The sequence below is a fragment of the Aedes albopictus genome, chromosome 1 (assembly GCF_035046485.1).
Source record: "Aedes albopictus strain Foshan chromosome 1, AalbF5, whole genome shotgun sequence".
NCBI classification, from domain to species: domain Eukaryota; kingdom Metazoa; phylum Arthropoda; class Insecta; order Diptera; family Culicidae; genus Aedes; species Aedes albopictus.
Genome location: NC_085136.1, coordinates 129,705,772 through 129,728,140, shown reverse-complemented (window position 1 = coordinate 129,728,140; position 22,369 = coordinate 129,705,772). Strand labels below are relative to the sequence as shown.

At 39.7% G+C, this 22,369-nt stretch overlaps 1 protein-coding gene across 8 annotated transcripts in view; it reads right to left on the bottom strand.

The window, feature by feature from the left end:
• Positions 1–14,753: 14,753 nt before the first annotated feature.
• LOC109403571 (MAP kinase-activating death domain protein) overlaps positions 14,754–22,369 on the bottom strand; it is a 116,105-nt gene continuing 108,489 nt past the window's right edge. For all 8 annotated transcript variants that reach the window (XM_029861542.2, XM_029861544.2, XM_062845366.1 and 5 more), the window contains one exon: positions 14,754–16,650. In XM_029861542.2, the coding sequence (XP_029717402.2) occupies positions 15,766–16,650 (885 nt within the window). In that variant the 3' untranslated portion in view covers positions 14,754–15,765. The remainder of the gene's footprint in view (positions 16,651–22,369) is intronic.

Sequence of the window (22,369 nt, the reverse complement as noted above, 5' to 3'; positions counted from 1 at the left end):
TTTGAGGTTGTGTCAGACTAAAACCATAGTCTGGTCCATCTTACCTAAGCCAGATTTTTGAGAATAGATTTGTTTTATTTAACCATGTGTAGGTATTAGCATAATAGGAAAAACATCAGAGAATACTTGGAAATTCTTAACCAAATGGGTTTGATTTGGAAAACTGCTTCTTCTTGGAAGTGAGCAAAACCTGGATAAACAAGTGCGGCTTGGTTCAATGATTCGTTCGTCAGATTTGTGTCAGAACTAAAAGAGCACTTTTTCCCAAAATAATCCACAAATTGAAGAAAATAAGAATATCCGATTGTTCATTTAGTAAATTATGACAAACGGACACGCACGTTTTGTTCACTTTTTCGTCATTCTGGAGTGCTTTTCAGTTTTGAATAATATGCGATTCTCATTTGAACCTTAAACAACAAACAAACTTCTGTCGTGCCATATAAGGATGCAAAATGCAGAAGAACATTTGACAAAAGAAAGCACCATATCACATCAAGACCCTACATCACTATTCCCGAGTAGAAAAGAATAGCTGCTGAATAACATATCAAGGTATTAATGTTAAATACTACCATACCTTGATACGCCCTTCATTAGGTGGACATAAGAGGCAAAGTAACAAAAATAAAGACCATAATTTTGTATGAATAACACCTAGAAAATAACAAGTATTATTATTTGAATAATGCATGCATACCAAAAATTTCAAGTGCTGTATTTGTTATCAAAAAGCTTTTGAATAACAAAGTAATAAAATTTTTTGTTATTAAATTGACCATTTGTTTGATAGCGCCATAATGCAATAGCAAAACATATTCTTCAGTTATTTCACTGCCAAATTAACAAATACCACATCAATACCAAAATCTGCTCAAATATCTTTAATTGTTATTGTGATGTTCATTTTGTAGAATTATATAATAACAAACATTTTAGGTATTAGAGCACAGGTTGTTCTTTGCATGGTATTTGTATTAAAGTATTTCCTTCTGCTCGGGACAATTGACCCAGCGCTGCGATTACGAACCCGTTACTGGGTAACTCTCGCTGAGACCGTCCCACTATTTACACCATGTCTTCAAAAATGTTTAAGGTGGCGATTTTCTGAAAGTCCTCCCCAAAAAAGTAAGGAAAATGCATTTGGTTAATCAAATTGGTGGACCCCCCGTTAGTTAGAGCCACAAGCATTTTGGCGGACCCCTCGATTTTTGTCAATTGTTGGTTCATATAAACCGTTATAACTCGAAAGTTTCGCCAGAAACCACCTAAAAACTATAGGTTGTTGAAAAGAGAGAAGGTAGGGCTACTATTTACAGTTATAAAAAGTTGGGTCGGCCATATTGATTTTGGCCGCCATCTTGGATTTTTATACCAAAACTGTTTTTGCACCATGTTGGCAACCACCGATTTTCAAAATTTTTGCGTCAATCGAAAGCGGGGACATTTTTACACAACATATCAAAAATTTAGAGATGTATCTTTTTCCTATCAAAAGTGATCTGCACTTTTGTGAATCATGCCACTTTTGCGCACTGGGCCAGGTGGCGATCGTTTACATAAATGCAGCGTTATTTCACAGTGTTCACGAACATTTATTCTAAATCTGAATCCACTAATAAAAAGTTGAAAGTTTCAGCTTTTCAAAACACCAAAAAAGTTTAAAAAGCAATGCCCGCATCGTTGAGAAACAGTTAAAAATGAGAACAAACCTCCGATTTGCCCTAATTTTGCTGCAGGTGCGTTTGTGTATACAAGCAGGCGCCAACTTTGATGCTGTTGCGTGTCATTGCCGGTGCGCATGGAAATGTATGGAGAAAACGTGTCATGATTTACAAAAGTGCAGATAACTTTTGATAGGGAAAAGATACATCTCTAAATTTTCGATATGTTGTGTAAAAATGTCCCAGCTTTCGATTGACGCAAGAAATTTGAAAATCGATGGTTGCCCACATGGTGAAAAAAATGTTTTGGGAGATAAATTCAAGATGGCGGCCGAAATCAATATGGCCGACTAAACTTTTTATAACTGCAAAGAGTACCTCTATCTTTTCTCTTTCCAACAACCTATAGTTTTTAAGTGGTTTCTGGCGAAACTTTCGAGTTATAACGGTTTAAATGAGCCAAAAATTGAACAAAATCGAGGGGTTCACCAAAATGCTTGTGGCTCTAACTAACGGGGGGGGGGGGGGGGGTCCACCAATTTGATTAACCAAATGAATTTTCCTTACTTTTTTGGGGAGGACTTTCAGAAAATCGCCACCTTAAACATTTTTGAAGACATGGTGTAAATAGTGGGACGGTCTCAGCGAGAGTTACCCACTGCTATCACACCAAACCACGAGAATGAAACTACGTGGAAGAAATCCTCCTGGCCATATTATTAGCGCAATCGTTGGGATATTCTAACACAATCATACACAATCAACGCTTTGCCACGCCCAAACTTGTAAACGAAAACATTATGTACTTCGTATAAGTAAAATTCAGCATATTGGTAGTTCCGTGTCAAAAATTGAGCTCCATCCATCAACGCAAACCATATAGCATCTCAAACTTGGCCATTTTGTATGGAAATCGGCGTTTGTCCGATCAATCATGCACCACAGTGCACATATATGCCAGGGGACACCTTACTAGCAACACATAGATACATAAGGTACACCGGGGCAAGTTGAAACGAGTGGGGCAAGATGAAACGCGAAGTTTTGAAATAGATTTCAGTAAAATTTGGAAATTTTTCCTACGCTAAAAGATTGTTTGAACCAAAAACTCTGTGTTAAGGCAATCAAATTGTTTATCATCATTAGAAAACATCATGTTAACCCGCTGTTTCATCTTGCCCCACCCGTTTCAACTTGCCCCGGTGTACCTTACTCGTAATATTGTGAGGTGCAACATACATAATCGTGGAACAATTATGCCGATAGAGTGAAGAGAAACAAGAGTAGCGCCTGTAAACCTAACCTTATCTTACTGGTCAGACTAAGGCCTGAGTGACCTTATTACGAAAAAAATAATGAAGCACTAATACAAATGCACATTAAAATATAACACATTATAGTGGAACCTTACAAATGCGTAATAAAATAGGACATCACATATGGACATATAAAGCCTGTATCCGCAATAATCGGGACACAGGCTGTAGCTCTGCAATGAATCTATAAATTTGGCCAAATAATTGACTGAGAACTTTTCGGTGTATGTTTATTATTCGTGCCAAATTTCATAAAAATCGACGCATTACTTTTAACTGTGGATGAAAAACAAACAGATGTGGTTTTAAGCATTTTGTACAATCATGACCAATTTTCATTCGCATAAAAGATGGTCAATTTACGCTACAGTTCAAAGCTCTGTGATGATCATTATGAAATTTCGTTAGCAGTTATGATACACTTTCTTGTAAAATTTCATCAACTTTGATCGCTTGGTTTGAAAGTTACTGGTGTTGATAGGGGTGAGTGTTAGTGAAAATATTTCGTGTTTTTTTATGTGCGATGTTTGTCTATTCATAACTATTGAATTTATCTGCCAATTTTCATGAAATTTTCACAGGAAGCAGTTGATTATGTGTATATTATTACTGCAAAATTTGATGATTATTGATATAGTTCTTTCAATTATACAATCGAAACAATAAAGGGTACTGACTAATTGCTGTCTGAGGGACTAAAATCACGTTCAGTCTCAATACATGTTTCGACTATAAAATTATTGATAGCGCATCGATTTTTTTGAAATTTTGCCAGTGCAACAAATGTAGATTGAGAGGTTTGTGTTCAAAATTTCAGCCATTTCCTTTACCAAATTTAAAAGTTACGGCGCTGATAAGCAAAACTAGGGGCTGTACAAAATTCAATAGCGCACGTTCTACTCATTCATTGCTACAACAAAAAGTACTGCACCGATTCACATGAAATTTTGTAGGTGAAATAAACACATCTTAAGATGTTGTTAGGTCAAACAAGAGCAATTTCAAATTAACTATTGCAGAGTTACAGCTGTATTTATGTGTCCCGATTATTGCGGATACAGGCTTTACAACACAGAACATAAATTTAACCCTGTTACCCTAGTGGATAACAATTTCCAATGACAGGATGACGACCCGAGCAAAGTCCAACAACAACATTACAGCAAATCGAAGACACGATTTGTATTCAGCAACAAATTGATATCATTTTTTGATATCAGTTTTTCTTTACTTAATTTGATTTCAAATTTTGTTTTCGGTTTGCTGTTATTTGAAATCAATGTAAATATTTAGTTTCAGAATAGTTATAAATCCTTTAGTAAATTCTGTAAAGTATAAATTCTAGGGATATATCATAAGTGCAATTATATTAATGCATTTATGATTTGATATCAACCGAAAGCCTCTACATTTAACGATTTTCATTTTTTATTGCACTGATAACAAAAGCAGTTTTCAATTTGCTATCATCGATAGCAGGAATTGTTTTCAATTTTCTATCACAGGCACATTTTTCTGCTCTCATTTTTAATGTTTTAACCGTTAAAACAACCAAAAACGACAACAACCTGAGTTATCATAATTTGCAGTATCACAACATCAGAACTAGTTTTCAATTTGCTATCAGATTTTGCTCGGGGAGGTTGTCACCTGCTACAAAATAGCATGCGACAGATTTTTATATAAATGCCGTGGAATGGATGATCCCAGATCAAAAGGAATGTTGGGGTTCCCAATTATGTACCGCAGAACACTCACCAACAGAACCACAGAACCCATCGTCGATAGTCGATCGAAGATCGGCGAAACACTCAAATGAGTAACTACCTGTCTATGCGGTGGGACAACAGACCATTAGGCCGGTCTCACAAATCTGGCTACCTGAAACCCGATGCACAGAACTCAGTTAAGATCTAATTGTACTAAAACTGATCGTTAAAAGAAACCACTCAATTGCCGAACAACCTTTTTTATCGTGCAGTGGTGGATATAGATCTGTATGAAAGCTGAGTTCAATCCTCTAAACCAAACTATCTACGAGTAGTACGATTAAGTTCCGATTGACCCGTTCTGCACCAAAGAACACAAGATTGTGCTGAAGAATACCTCAAACAAGTGCGGTGAACAAGATTAAGTCCCCTGTGGGGTTATTAGATAGTTTCTTTCTTTCGGAACTTTGAATGCGTAGCATGCGTAGTATGGAGTAGATAAACCGTGCAATGAGATCGGTAAGAAACCCAACAAAAGTGAAGTGGCTAGAACCATTATTTATCCGTTGATTCCACCGTAGGCCTATTTGTTAATGCCACCGAATGTGTCGTCGTGGGAGATCCGGTGAAGGCCAAGGTCGGCAAACTGCATGTGCGGTCCGCAGTCGTGCCGTGAAACCGCCTGGCTGGCTCCGGTGTAACCGTCCGGGGCCCGATGACTTCGCCGTTGGGATACACGGATATACTTTTACTCACTTACAACACTTGCAGATAAGCACAACCAATTAGATTTAAATTGTTCTGGGGGGCTGGGGGTGGAATGAAGGGGTTTTTGCATGTATAATTTCAATATTCTTTTTTTATCTGGTGATTTCACGGATTAGAATCGTTAAGCAAACTTTTGAGCCAAGCCGCGAACCTGTTCAAGCTGTTTTCTGGTAGAACAGCACTTCTGCACGTGTTCTTCTAATTAGTAAATTTTCAATTTTTGTCTCATGCCAGAGGGATTTCCCCCGTGTGACAAGGTTTCATTAATGTTGTTGGTCCATCAGTCAATCCTGTAATCGTATTTTCTCTGGCATGTTGCCTTTTGTTCGCAGCATTAATTGCTTTCATATCTTCAGTTTTGTCTAGGAATTTCTAATCCTAAGGGGGCACTCCGATTTGGGTTTGATCACTAGAGTTCTATAACTTGAAGTTTGTGCCAGGGAAAGGTTTACATACACGTTGGCAATCAAAATAGGATTGCGGGTCTGCATTCTGTCAGAACCCTATAAATGTGCATTACTACTAGGAGAATGTTTACAAGTTAAAATACAACATTTAACACAAAAATAAATGTATTACACCACACCCAACGGAAAAGAAATTTTTGTGGATGAAACCATCCACAAAAATTTCGTACGTACTTAAATTATATAAAAACTTATATAAAAGGTACCCTTAACATATAACTTACATCCAACTTCAACAGAGACTCTTCTGTCCTGGTAGTAGACCTTGAAGTTGGTTCGGCTAGACCTACTGCAATACACCAGGAACACAACAAAACTGTACGTAGGTTTCAATACCAAATCGAACAGAACCTTCCATCATTGGATTTTCGATCTTGGCGGCACTAGTACAAACTCAAACAAAAAACTTCAAATCGATCAGAAAAATTCCATCATGTGATTATCGATCTTGGATTAACTAAATATACTCAACACAAAAGAAATGGAAACTTGCTTCACAACGTAGTTATGCAGAACTGACAAGCTTTCCATTATCTCACCGCGACGGAAAGTTTTCTACAATTAAACACTAGCTTAGCCTTACACTACTGCTGTACATATTTACACTATTTACAATACCCGCGTGGGATTTGCGGTTGAGCGCCATATTACAAAAGTAAAATGGGCCCCACCAATACCTGCGCCGACGTTGGGCGCCATTTTTACGAAAAAAATAATGAAGCACTACAAATGCACATTAAAATATAACATATTATAGTGTAACCTTACAAATGTGTAATAAAATAGGACATCACATATGGACATATACAACACAGAACATAAATTTTGCCCTGTTACCCTAGTGGATAACAATTTCCAATGACAGGATGACGAGGTTTAATTAATGTTGTTGGTCCATCAGTTAATCCCGGGTAGAGGTGAATGGTAAACCAAAAACAAAAGAATAACAAATTTTATTGTCATAACTTATTTTGTCATTCATGAGTTCTTCATGAAGAGCATAAAGCAACATGTGAATAGCATAATATGATATCATATCAAAATATTCCATTCGCTTGTCATTTTAAAATTTGGAAGAATAACTACTGAATGTCTTATTTTGCTATCATAACAAATTTTGCAATTGGTGAGATATTGTTGACCTTTTGCGAGTTTGATGAACTCGCAGTTTTGGCACTTATCAAGAACAATATAATGACATAATTTGAATTTTGATTATTCTAATGGTAAATTTGATGTTTGTTTGCAATTACTTTCCATCCAAAAAACTTATAAGTTTTCATTTTGTTATTGGAATAAACAACTTAATATACCCTTCTTTCGGATGACAAGAGAATAACTAATTTTGATATTGATCTATTTTCAATAACCCAATAATGGTATATTTTGCAATTCTCTATCTTATTTTTTTGTTCTTGGTTTGCCATTGTAATGTCAAAATTTGACATTCTTTAGTTATTTTATCGAACAATGTCAGTTATTATTTTTGCCCTTTTGTCACTTATTTCAAACAAACCAATGACAAATTTTACCATTCAGTAATTCTTTTTGAATGGTAAAACTTGCCATTGTTTTGTAATTCTTTTCTGCCCGGGATCCTGTAATCGTATTTTCTCTGGCATGTTGCCTTTTGTTCGCAGCATTAATTGCTTTCACAGCTTCAGTTTTGTCTAGGAATTTCTAATCCTAAGGGGGCACTCCGATTCGGGTTTGATCACTAGAGTTCTATAACTTGAAGTCTATGCCAGGAAAAGGTTTACATTTCTAGTACTTAACCCTCTAATACCCAATCCCGCCTTTAGACGGGGTATAGTTTGAGCATTTTTGTAATTTTTGTTTCGAGGGAAATCAAAACTTTTATATTTTTGGCTGATATTTAGGACTGTTTTGTACATCTCAAAATGGTTTTTGATGTATTTTAAAACGTATTTACATTTTTAAAAATCATTAAAAAATTGATGTTTTAGTCACCTTTTAGAAGTCATTGTTTATTTTGTATAGAATCGCTACAATATTTTAATTTTTCCCCAAATCATTCTATCCTTGTTTAATAGTTTAAGCGAATCGAATACACTCTAAATTTTTTTTCTTTAAAATTACACGGAAAATAAAATTTTCTATGAAAATTTTTTAAAATAATAATATTTCAACAATAATCATAAAATCTCAAAATGTTTTCATCTCAAAAAATCCGTTCCCCAAATTGGCTTCCAGGAAAAATATAAAAGTGTGGAGGATGTTCAAAAATAAAAATTAGAAAAATCAAAAACTGAAATTCACGAAATCGAGAATTAAAAAGAATCATCTTCCAAAACATGTTTAAATCGATTTTAGATGACGAGAAATGATACTTAGATCAAAATCAAAAATTTGTGTATTAGAGGGTTAATCGCGGCCCGAAATGGCCAGAATGTTGGCAATCAAAATAGGATTGCGGGTCTGCATTCTGTGAGAACCCTATAAATGTGCATTACTACTAGGAGAATGTTTACAAGTTAAAATACAACATTTTACACAAAAATAAAACTTGTAATAACCTCTGCTGTACATAGGAGTCGTCTCCATTCTGCTCGGTCCATGGCTGTGTGTCTCCAGTTCCGTACTCTGCGAAGAGTGCGCAGATCGTCCACCACTTGATCAACCCACCTAGCTCGCTGCGCATCACGTTTTCTTGTACCGGTCGGATGACTCTCGAGAACCATTTTAGTCGGGTTGCCATCCGACATCCTGATGACGTGACCCGCCCGCCGTATCCTCTCGATTTCCGCAAAATAGTTCGTGGTTCATTCGCCTTCTCCCATTTCCGTCTTCCATCTGTACTCCGCCGTATATGCTACGCAGCACTTTCCGTTCGAAAACTCCAAGGGCGCGTTGGTACTCTGCATGTAAGGTCCATGCTTCGTGCTCATAGAGGACTACCGGTCTAATCAGGGCGAACTTCGTTCGATCGTAGAGTTCTGCGGAGTCCAAAGTAAGCTCGCTTTCCTGCCAAAATACCCCTCTGAACTTCTCTGCTGGTGTCGTGGTCGGCGATCACCAGTGAGTCCAAGTACGAAATTCGGGGTAGTGGGCGCGGTGATTTTTCCCTGGAGCCTTTTGCCATCATGTACTTTGTCTTCGACACATTAATGACTAATCCGATTCGCCTGGCTTCATTCTTCAGTCGGATGTAAGTTTCTGCCATCTTCTCAAGTTTGCGAGCTATTATAGCTATATCATCAGCAAAACCAAGCAGCTGAACAGACTTCTTAAAAATCGTTCCACTTGTGTTTATCCCCGCAATGATGAACAGCAAGCACGAAAGACCATCACCTTGCCGTAACCCTCTGCGATATTCGAAGGGACTTGAGAGTGTCCCTGATATTCGAACTACGCACATCACTCGATCCATCGTCACTTTGATCAATGGTATCAGTTTATCGAGGAATCCGTATACGTGCATGATCTGCCATAGCTGGTCTCGATCGATTGTATCATACGCCGATTTAAAATCGAAAAATCAAGTGATGTGTGGGTACGTTATGTTCGCGGCATTTCTACAACACCTAGCGCGTTCACCCATGAATCCAGCCTGATATTGCCCCACAAACTCGCTTGCAATCAGTGATAGGCGGCTGCATAGAATTTGAGAGAGTATCTTGTAGGCAGCGCTCAGTAGTGTGATCGCGCGATAGTTCCCGCAATCGGCCTTTTTGTAGATGGGACACATGATACCTTCCATCCATTCCTCCTCCCAAATCTTGGTTATGACGGAGTCTATGGGGTACTTGGGCATCCCCCACAGTATTTCGTCCCTTATTGCGATAAAAAGCAGTTCGAACTGGAGAGTAGACAATAGCCACAATCACACCGATCATGTAGCGGTTCGCTACTGTTTCGACTACAGCAATAGCAGGCAGTGGGTAGAAGAAGAGGCGGCTAGGTCAAGCCCAAGCCCTCGCAGGTGGATGGCATCATAATTCGACGACGTGGTGTTTAGGGAAACCCGCCTAAACCAACTCGGTTTAAGTGGTGATGAGCTGTTTGAGGTGTTCTCGAGTGCGTGCGATGCGATCATGTCTAGGCAACTCTACCCTAGAAATAGGTTACCATCGGCTTACTGGTAGATCCAAGCGATTGTGGACCTGCGCCACGCCTGCCTACAGGCTAGGTGACGGATGCAGCGAGCATGAACTGAGGAAGGCCGAAACGAACGGCGGATGGTGTTCACCGCTGCTAAAGTCGCACTGAAGACCGAGATAAGGACAAAATGTCTTTGCCAGAGTGCCAATGTGAATCCGTGAGGTGATGCCTACCTAAAGGATCGTGTTGGCCAAGACGAGAGGTGTAATAGCTCCTACAGAGAGAAATCTCCAGAGATGTTGGAAAGGGATCATCGAGGAGCTATTTCCACGTCAAGATTCTAGTCCTTGGCCTCATTTCGTAGGACAGCCGGGGACTGGGGCTGGCGATGAGGAGAGGGTCGGCGATGAGGAACTTTTGGGGATAGCAAAGTCCCTAAGCGTTGGTATGGCCGTTAAAAGTCGTCATTGCAGAGGCTCCCGAGATATTCAGGTCTGCTATGCAGAAATGCCTGGACCAGGGAGTTTTCCCAGAGGTTTGGAAGTGGTAGAGCTATTGCCAAAGGCTGGGAACCACCCGGAGAGCATACAGTATCGGACAATAAAACTGCACCAAAGCCGTTTTCCCATACAAACTAGTCAACTTTGGATTGTCATATCTCAGTTATTTCTCAACCGATTGTTTTCGGCCTTTCTGTGACGAACTACAAAACACTTCAATTTTTGAAAACTATTGAAAAAATTCGGTGAGAACTATTGATACAAAAGTTACAGATAGGTTGAATTTTGACAATAACAATGCACCAAGACAAAAAATGCTATAGCAAAACATGGTCACGTCATATCATTATGGTGTCTTCGGCAAATATGTTTCTTGTGTGGTGATGAGTAAATTTGCTGAAGAGACCAACATGATTTGACTTCAGCATTTTTTGCAAAAAAATATTTTGTCTTGGTGCATTTTTATTGTCAAAATTCAACCTATCTGTAACTTTTCTATCAATAGTTATCATCGAATTTTTTCAATAGTTTTCAAAAATTGAAATGTTTTGTAGTTCATCACAGAAAGGCCGAAAACAATCGGTTGAGAAATAATTGAGATATGGCTATCGAAAGTTGACTAGTTTGTATGGAAAAACGGCTTTGGTGCATTTTTATTGTCCGATACTGTACACGGTGTTCAATAAGTTCGGATACACAGTAAAATTGAATTTATTTCCCATCTGTAATTCAGTTTTGCAAAGTGAATGTATTAATTGAAAGCTCACATAATACTGATCAAATACAGTATATGTTTTGAAATAAACTGTCCTTTATCCTTTCGTAATAATTGCAAATGTGTCTCAAGTTCCTTTTGGCCGGCACGCACGTCTGTCATTGGTATTTCGTCTAGCTTTTATTGAGTAATGGTGTTAAGTTGAATCAAATTAGGTTGTTGTCCTCAGCATTAGTGGTAGCAACTATGACCATACGAAATAATCTATAAGATTCAGATTGGGTGAAATACGGACTCATTTTATTTTGATCTTTAAAATTGCTAAAATTGCCGCTGTACCTGGTTTAATGATTTTTGTTTTGTCAAAAAGCAAGGCTGCGTTTTATCTCAGTTTAATCCATAGTTATCTTTTCCAAAACTTGATTTTATCCCTATTGTGGCAAATTTGAACCAAAATTATCTTTATATAATGTTTTTATGCCTTTTTCATAGATTTAAGCACATTTTGACTAAACTTGCAAATTTATCACCACATCATCACTGAAATAGCAGTGTAAAGGTTTTGTCTATTAATTTAGTTATTTTAATATAGTATAGTGAGATGTAAACTCAAAAGTCAACGTTTTAGACTTCTGTAGCTTGAGCAACTTATCGAAAATTATTCCAGCGTGCCGGAGCTAACAAACTTTAGATACATCTAAGGCTTATAAAAAAAAGTAGAAAAAAACTTTATTCAAAACCATATGCTATATTTGATCAGTGTTATATGACCTTTCAATAAATACATTTACTTTGAAAATCTGAATTACAGATATGAAATTAATTAAAGTTATATGGTGTATCCGAACTTATTGAACACCCTGTATATATCAATATGCTTGATCGATACGGCAGGGATGGTGCTCGGAAAGATAGTCCTCAACAGAATGTTTAGACACACCGAGGGTGGAAATGGTCTCTCGAGCAACCTGATCGGCTTTCGGAAGGTTAGGTCGATCGTAGACGCTATCCTGTCGGTTACAACGACCTCCGAGGTAGCACTCTAGCGTAAGAGGAGGGTGATTCGCTACTGTGCAGTAGTGACTTTGGATGGAAGGAACGCGTTCAATAGTACAAGTAAGGCGGCTATTGCCGATGCGCTCCTGCGTCTGGGGATACCCGCGCACTTGTCCAAGATTCTCGAAAGTTACTTCCAGAACCGAGTACTAGTTTACGACACAGAGGTCGGTCAGAAGTGCTTTCACATACTTTAGGAGTCTCGCAAGGTTCCATCCTGGGTCCAGTGTTATGGAATGTCATGTATGACAAGGTGTTGAGATTAAAGTTCCCGGTGGGAGTTTCAGTCATCGACTTCGCTGACGACATTACGCTGGAGTCTACGGTGAATCGATCGAAGTATTGGAATTTACTGCTGTCCAGTGTCCACTCACTCGATCGCAGTTGTAGAGACGTGGATGAGATCCAGGAAACTGAAGTTTGCTCACCACAAAACTAAGGTGGTAGTTGTGAACAACCGAAAGTCGGAGCGACAAGCGATAACAGTGTAGGCGATCGCTTCGAAGCGCTCCGTCAAACACTTGGGGGTGATGATCGACGATAAGCTTACCTTCGGTAGCCACGTTGATTACGTCCGCAAAAGAGCCTCCACAGCTATAGTGGTACTGTACCGGATGATGTCTAATAGCTCTGCGGTGTATGCCAGTAAGCGCAAGCTTCTGGCTAGTGTCGCTACGTCCATACTAAGGTATGGCGGCCCGGCGTGACGATTACAAGCAGTTACCGTGGTAAGCTGGAAAGTACAAAGGAAGGTGGACTCATAGCTTGATCCCAAAAGTAGATAGTTAGATTAACAGGCACTATGGGGAAGTAAGCTTGAACCTGGCTCAGGTCCTTCCGACAGTATCTATACGTCGTTTCGGTAATGCGGGTTCTTCCAAATGTCCGGTTTGTGCTGGTTTAGAGGAAACGGTGAAACATGTTTTGTTCGTGTGTCTGCGTTCTCACCCAATGCTTGATCGCATGCTTTTCACATGCGGAGAGGACTCAATTCTGAACAACCTTGTCCAGAGGATATGTACTACACATTGTGTAGGAATGAGTTTGGCTAGAATGCCGTTTCAATGGCTATCATCCACATCGTCTTGGAGCTACAGAGGAGGTGGCGCGTGGACTCGGAAAATGGGCTAGTTCAGACGCTATACAAGAGGTGGTTCGGAGTCGGCTACGTAGGTCGAGATCGACCCTTTCAGCGATTAAGTGGCCGCGAAGAGAACGTCCTGGTAGCGTTGCTGTCGTGGCGTCGGTCTACTGGGTTGGATACGAGCCCGTGGTTTGAAAGGGGTTCCCAGCAAGATCGAAGCAGGTGGAGGCCCCATGTCGGCACGTCCTTCTGTGTGCTGCAGTTGGATGCAGGCGTCGGGTCTAGCCTGCCTGCCTCCCGAGGACAAATGGAGTGATAAGAACACCCGGGAAGCTGGACAAGCGCCAGCACGCTACCTCGGAGGACTCCTCACAGAGCGTGTCATCGATGTTCGTTGCTGCATGGCTGCGCAGCTAACATTGAGAGTGCGATGTGCCTCTCTCCGAAGAAATGCCATTTTGGCGCTTCTGGAGAGACGTAGGGTGTGGCGGCGATGGGAATGGGTAGGACGGGGTGTTTCCCTGCCTTCTACTGCGCCTGTAGGAGGCGGTCCACAAACCCACACTATCTGGACCTCCCGTCCAAGTGTCCCCCATTGCTTAGAGAACAAGAAAAAAACATTTACTGGCATTTCTGATTTGGCTTGTATTTAATTAAATGCGGAGTCCCCATCGAACTCTTCCCAGCATTAATGAAAGGGATAAAGGCAGTTAGTGGGTTAGGGCCGATTTCTTCACCTCGGCTTAACCGGTAAGCCAGGCTTACCCATATAGTTAAACCTGGTTTAACGCTTAAGGTGAAACGGGACGCCGTGTTATTTTTCCTATCTTCCCTCTCTTTCTAACAAATTGCCTCACGATTTTGAGGATGGTAATCTTGAGTTCTATCGCACTGAAGATGCTGAAAAACAATCATCATATGCACTGCAGGAGAGCATACACAATGATAGATTTTTGTTGCGCAATATGAAGTAGAATCTGAGATTACCATCTAAATAACAACAGAACAATGGCGGATATTTCCTCGATCGTCCCGTTTGTCCTTAAGCCAGGGTGAAGAAATCGGCCCTTAATGCTATATAATCAGCATGCAATCGCTTAAATTCTGTGTGCTGCAAATTATATAATCTTTCCAAATGTGAAAAATCTTCGTTTTCCACGCTTTTTTTTCGAATAATAACGTTGTTTTCGGTCTCAAACTGCTCATTTCAGATCTAGTTTGTTTGCATCTGAACTTGCAATCTCTACAATATAATACGCCGGAGGACGTTGTGTCCTCAATTTCCCAGCTGTGGAAGTGCTAAAAGCTTAGCTGAGAAATAGTCTCTGTCCTAGGTATCACGCCGAGAAAAAAAGTTGTTATTATTTAAGGGATGTTTGTGATATCTCACAACAACGCATAAGGTTCATCTATCCTTTTCAATACCATTTTATTAGTTCTACTCCACACTTCTGAACCATCCGACGTACTCAACATGTTATCTTAACAACGATTGCGAAGCTTCTGAAATTTTACCCTATCAGTATTCCTAACCTCAATCTTTTGATCGGACATAAATTAAAGATTTTAAGCGTTCAACATATTGCCGATCTCGGTTCAAACAGTACAGTATCCTCATCTAAACCTAACAGACAATTCTCTTTTAAAGCATCTCTTCCACGTGGCTCGAAAGCCGCATACTGAATCCATACGGGCGAATGTAAAATACAACGATAGGAAAAAGAACATACAGCGTACAATCAAAAGTGAACGATAGTAGCTTATTGGTCCTTCGACGGTCGGTGGACGACGATGACGACGAAGATGACCCAGACGGGAGATTGGTCATCATATTTGATATTTTTGAATGAAATCGTTCACATTCACTGACTGAACCTATTCTGCAATGCACCAAACAATTGCCTTCAACATGTCGTAGTGTTCAAACGTTTACGTTGAATGAATTATCTATCTAATATACATTGTACAGTTTTATTAAGTTCAACTGGCTTTCTTTGAATGAGTTGTTATCGGGTTTGATACGTTTTGTGAGCTGTGGGTTCTTTAGTACTGAACGTTAACCTGCCTATATACATTATACTGAGTGGGGATTGTTTTTCCTACATGTTCATCTTTGACATTGATTTCTACGGTGTGTTTCCCGAGTGACTCGATGTCATCGTAAGTCGACATGCTACACTTACTATATTCCTTGATGCTGATTTGTTTTGAGTCAAAGTCCTAATGAGAGTGGTAAATTTCAATTCAGAAATATATCCAATCCATTGGAAACTAATCATGTACCTATTTAATCGTCACCCCAAATAACGCCCTCCCCTTTTCGTGCGGGGTTTTCCCATACTAGCTCAATTGCCTACACTGACCGCTCAGTTTCAACTGGATTGCACATATCCAGTTAACCTACCCAAAACACTCATGCCACATCTAATTCTTTCGGAAAGCATTGATCGATCCCCTGGAATTCTGCCTCTGCTGGTGGTATTGCTGTTGTTGCTGCAGTAGCTGCTGCTGCTGTTGTTGCAACTGTTGCTGGGACTGGAAATGACTCGGTGGCGATGATTGATTGGGTGGCGATGCGGCCGACTGTTGCCGCTTGAGCTGCCGTATCTGATGGGCGGCGCTGCCCGATGAACTGGAGGACGGTATCTGCACCGATCCAGACCTCTGGCCAAGGCCGATCCGCGGTGGAATGGCTGGAGGTGGACCCCGATTGGGGAGGGATGACTGCTGTGGCAGGCGGCCAGTGGATCCGGTTGTCGCCACCGCCGCCGATGGTGGAAGAACGGGAGCTTTCATTTTGGGTGGTTCCGATGAGGTCGAAGATGTCGCTGAGGAACCCGTCGATGATGGTGATGATGAAGATGTTGTTGATGAAGCCGGTCGGGCGGGAAGAGATGGCGGTTGTTTCAGCTGAGGTACAGGGCTAACCGGTGGAGGTTGCTGTGCTGGAGGTCGCTGAGCTGGTTGTTGGATTTGCTGCGGCGGTGGTTGCTGCTGCTGCGGGATAGGTTTGCTGATAACGGTCTGCAGTTTGGGGGAAATTTGCTGCGGCAGATGAGTCTGCTGCACTTTTTGACTACTGCTCTGCGTTGGAGGTTGGACAGGTTGCGTGGTGAGTTTAGTTGCCGGAGGGGCCTGTTGCGTGACCAGCTGCTGTTGCTGAGCAGTCGTCGTCGTCAATGAAACTACCTGTTGCGTTCCATGCACCGCTGGGCCGGCCAGGGTGATGGCGGGGTATTTTTTCTGCCATTCTTGCCCGGCAGCTACATACGAGAAGACGCACAGCACAGAATAGCATATGTCATCGGCCTTCGTGAGAACGGAGGAGAGGAGGAAGAAGAGGAACTACATTAATAATTTTGTGATGTGTTTTTTTGCAATAACTAGTTTGATGAGTCGTACTGATCAGAATGCATTCTGATGAGCGACTGTTGTAGATTTGGAAGCGATATGCTAGAGAGCAAATATTTTGCAAGCGTATGGATATTAGGGTGGGTTAAAGTAGTATGGGAAAATTAAAAAATTCAACAGATTCAATCAGATCCAAATTTTTAAGATGATCTTTGAGGTCTCAAACAACTGTGCGAAATTTGGGCATGATTGGTTTAGTCTACATTTTGCGAATCGCGATTGAAGTTTGAATGTGATTTTTTTTAACTTAACTTAATTGACCGCCCGCAGTTGCAACTCCAGTATCGCCAGATCAGCTACACTAACACAAGGAACCAATGAGATAGCTGCTTGGGAATAACAGGCATCTTCAGTGTGTGAGCGTTGGTGGTCTTGTATTTTAGGTGACAATGGCGCCTGCTGCGTCAGGTTGCAGGTCAATGGGGGAGGGGAGGGAAGTGATGATTGCAATCGCTTGTTGCCAACAGGCCGTTGAGTCCTCTGCACCTGCACAAGGTCATGCGGATGTCAGTGTGTTGGTGGGAAATGTTTTATTTTTGGCACAAGGTTCATGAATTGGTCCTGGATGCCAGGCGTAAAGTGATAGGGGATTCTGGGGTAATATGCACCACTTAAGGAAGATGCGTCCAAATGCATATAAAAAGGCAATAATTTATTGGTTTAATGCATGCATTCATTGCATATACTTTCATTCTAAGAGAAACCAAACAAAATTTCAGCCTTAATACAGTTCAGCTCTTGGAAATAACGTTTTTTGTAAAGACTAACATTACGGCTTCGTATGTTTATGCGGGGCAGTATGCACCCTTGCTCGGGGTAAAATGCACTACAACAATGGGGCAGGATGCACTCAAACAAAGGGGCAAGACGCACCACAACATTGAGGCAAGATGCACCGTCGAGTTTAGAAATCTTTTTACTTCTTAGACAAAATGCATGTTTTATAAGGTTTTAAGACAAACAATAGCTCAATTTCGTTTGCGATTACTTACAGAGCACTCATAGATATTATTACAGCATGTTTTCTATAGGTGCGATTTGCCCCAACCAATGGAGTGCATATTGCCCCAATCAATAGCAAAAAATAAAATAGTTCAAAACATATAATTCACGTAGATTACTGTTTAAGTTATTTTTCCTCTGCTTAGCATTGCCCTCAATGAACTGAATAAACACAACAGCATTAGATGTTTGGTCGGTTTTCACCATCAAATCATTCGACAAACGATCGGGAAAATTACATCAGAATCGTGCTTTTCAATTTTATTCATTTTTCTCACTAATTACGTAACGCAGATATGTAAAATTTCCCAGATGCTCATTTATTAAGACGTTCTATTAGATTGATAAGGTTTCAAAGCTCTAAAACCGATAATCCTTGAAAAACAAAGGGGGTGCGTTTTGCCTCGACAGTGCGTATTACCCCAGATGCCCCTAGATTGTGTGAAGATTACTGTGAAGCGGCACAGTTCGCTTGGTTGCATAACTTGTAGGTGTTATATGATAGATTGACACTGTGCTGTGATGATAGTTGGAAGGTAGAGAAACGACTTTTTTTCAAATCCGTTTCTGGTTCTAGCGATCGCTACGAATATAGAGATAGAGAGAGAAAGTAGATAGCAAGTTACAAAGTAGGAGGAAAGAGACAAAGAGACGAGCCAGGGATTGAACCCAGGACCTTCTGCATATGAATCAGAAGCGGTAGCCATTAGACCACCAAGCTCGTCTGAAGTTTGAATGTGATTTTACGTAGGAGAACATACTTTTACGTATTTTACTTGAAAGTTGCTCAAAATTGTCCCATACTATATAATCGTTATATATATAATGTTAATGTATAGTCCAGAATGCGTGGAAAAACGTGGAAAAAGATATACTCTTGGAAATTCTGGCAAAAAATTGAGATTTTATTATTGATGTTATTCCTTTACATGTTAAATGTTAAGCATACTCACTAGAGTGGCCCACACTTATATGAAAAACAATTTTTTTGAAAAATGTCAAGTCTTACCTCCTTAATTTGTTGTTTTGGACTCCCAGAAGCTACTTTCAAAATTTGAAGAAAATCGAAAAAGCCTAAGGGGGTGCTCAACAAGCTTAAAATTTGTATGGGAAATCTTGGCCAAATTTTAAGTTTTCGAATTTTGCCGCTAGGTGGCGCTGTAAGCGTTAAATAATCAAACCCTTAGGCATTTTTGTAGGTGACTATATACCAAACAACTTTGTCGAAGACCGCAAAGTGAACCAACGTCTGTGAAAAAAGTTATACCCTAGGCAAAGTGAGGCAAAGTATTAAGATTTCATTATTGATATTATTCATTTATATGTAGTGGAAAAATATCAGTAATGTTTTCCATATCTGATACACCACTCGTCACACAATCCCAGACACCCCCTCTCCCTAACATGCAAAGTACGCCATTTATGGACGATCCCAGTATTAATTGAATTTTAGTGTGGAAAACAGCGAAAAAAAGCTAAGTAAAAATATCTCCGATGGAACATTTTCAAACTTTCTGTGTATACAATATACCTAGTAGAGTGGGTCAACGTTGTATGGAGAAACATTAAATTTGATCATATCAACCCGGAACAAAGCTTTCTCAATCTATATTAGCGTCCAAAACAATTGTGCAAAATTTGGGAGCGATTGGTTACGCCCCCGTATTCCGCATTGCGATTGAAATTTGTATGGAAGTTAGATTTTATATTTTACTCATAAGTTGAATTATTTTGTTTAATGACGTTAAAGTATAGCCTAGGATATGCCGAAAAACTTTGCCGAAGACCGCAAAGTGATCCGACGCTTGTGAAAAAAAGTTATTCGCCTGGTAACTTAGGCCAAAAATTGAGATTTTATTATTGATGTTATTCCATTACATGTTGAATGTTAAGCACCACCGGGTAATCTGTACGTTATAACTTTTTTTTACAAGTGTCGGATCACTTTGCGGTCTTCGGCAAAGTTTTTTGGCATAACCTAGGCTATACTTTAACGTCATTAGTTAGATCGATCAAGACGAAAAATTTCAATTTATGAGAAAAATGCAAAAAAGCATGTTTTCCCATACTAAATTCCATACAAATTTCTATCGCAATGCGGAATAGGGGGGCGCAGCCAATCGCTCCCAAATTTTGTACAGTTGTTTTGGACGCTAGAAGGAATCGAAAAAAGCTTTGTTTCGAAAAATCGACTTTGTTGACCCAGACTAATACCTAGTCTAAATTCTGACATTCTGTGTAGAAAAATTCGAGGTACACGAAAGTTTGATAATAATTGGAATTTTGACACTGTAGAGCAGTGATTCTCAAAGTGGACGAAATTGCCTCCCTGGGTCGAAAATCATGCCCAGGAGGGTAAAAATACTGAAAAGGTGGGGGGTAGGGGTGATTTATTCAATGTTTGGAAACCATCAATAGTATTGAATTACATATCGAGAATGTCAACTGAATCATAAAAACATCATGACATTCAAGCTAAAATTTCAAGTTTATTTTTCTAGGATTAAGGTACCCCGAGGTAAATGCGACCTAAAAAATTACTAATTTAGTTTTGTCAGTCCAAAAAATTATTTGATAATTCCAATGGTTCTAAAAGACGTTGTTAATATATCTCTTTATATAAACGTGCATTAAAACTATTTCAAATATTTACATTCCATAGGGTGCGGACACCGGGTTTGGCCAGTCCAAGGAAAGTCATTTTTAGAACATTAGCCAATAATCCTATGTAAACTACCAATATGTCAGATGAAAGGTTTCAATCTATACTTTGTAGGAAATATGTAGGAATCTAGCTAATACTTGATTTTTGCATTCAAAATAGCGCTGGCCAAAATAGAAGCTTTGCCGCAGTTTTGGCCATACTCTCAACTCTGGTTTCCATTTTGGCCAATCACGTGTATTTCTTATGAGACTGGCCAAATTAGAAGTAACCTGGCCAAAATAGACATATGGGAGCTGATTTTATAAGGAAAATTATATTTTTTTTCAGTGTTTTTTTTTTTTTATTAAAACGTACGGTTTTCACAGCTGATATCCTCATATTATATTAGGATCTACCAGTAAAAAAAAAATGCCAAAACTGAAGCTTTCAATATTATATATGTATATAAAATTGCAGTGGCATACGTGGGACTGCTCATAACTTGCGAACTGAAGGTCCGATTTTGGTTGCCTTAGTTTTGTTCTGTTAGTTTTCATCCAAGGAAGGTTTATGAGGTTAATAATACATGGAAAAATGGGGAGTTTTTTAAAATCGATTTTCTATACATTTTGACCGGGGACTTGGTCTTGGCTATTAGAATAACTAGCCACAGAAGTCCAATGTCGCGACTGTTCGTGTGACTAACATCTAGTATGCCACGCCCTTACACCATCAGTAGTGGTCCTAGAAGTGCCAAATAAATTTTGTTTACCAAAACAAATGGTCCTCTACAAGATGAACACATATAAGCAATCAATTATTGCAATTAAAGTTATTAAAATAAATAATTAGGAAAATTGACATCAGCGCCATTGGAGTTCTAGTGTATTTCTATTTCTTGGCTAGAAACTTGAAACGTCAAAAAACGCAGTAGGCAAGACAAAATTTGCCGGGTATAGCTAGTATATTATACATATACATGTAGTGAAATGTGTTGCAGATTTTCATTTACTCCGTTTCACGGGGCAAATGGGACCTATGGGATTTTTTTTATTAAATAGCCTAATATATTTGCTGATGCATACAAGGCATCACGCATTACAAATATCTTATGCTATTAACTATGTATATTGATTGATATTAGAATAGCTTTGCAGACGGGCTTGGTAGTCTAGTGGCTACCGCTTCTGATTCGTATGCAGAAGGTCCTGGGTTCAATCCCTGGCCCGTTCCTTTCCTCGTACTGTGTATATATCTATCTATTTTTCTCTCTCTCTCTGCTCTACATAAACAACTCATGTTTATTCATATGTTCATAGCCATCGCTAGAGCCAGAATCGAATTGAAAAAGTCGTTTCCCTTCCTTCCAACTTCCACGGCGCAACACTTACAAGTTATGCAACCAAAAGCAAACTGTGCCGCTTGATCTTGAGTAATCACCACACAATGTATCACCTTACGAACACTATAAATATCACCTATCCATGGATCACATCCCCGACCCAACGGTAACTCACAGATCTCCCATCCTATCTAACAAAATACCCCAGTCCGTGCGGGTTGTGGGGACGCAGAGTGCCCTCGGTCTCTAGTAGCAACAACCACCACACTCCAATATTCCTTTCCCTTCCCAACTGACTGTAAGGACTTGACCGGCGCCATTATTGATCAATAATGAACGAGCTGACTAAATTGCACTTTGAGAATAAGTGGAGTGTCCCAAACCCCTTAGTTATTTGAATCTCAGCGCAATTGGTACCAGCTCAAATCAATCACGGAGGAGAAATGTATAAGTCAGATTAGATCGTTTAGATCGATGATATGATATTAGAAGAATATCGTGCATAAATTACGTAACACGTAAAATAACGGATTACTGGTAAAAAGTTGATTCAACTCTAACAAACGAAGTGGTGCTAGGTGGGGAAAAGTTTGAAGTTGTGGATCAATTTGATTATCTTGGTACTCTAG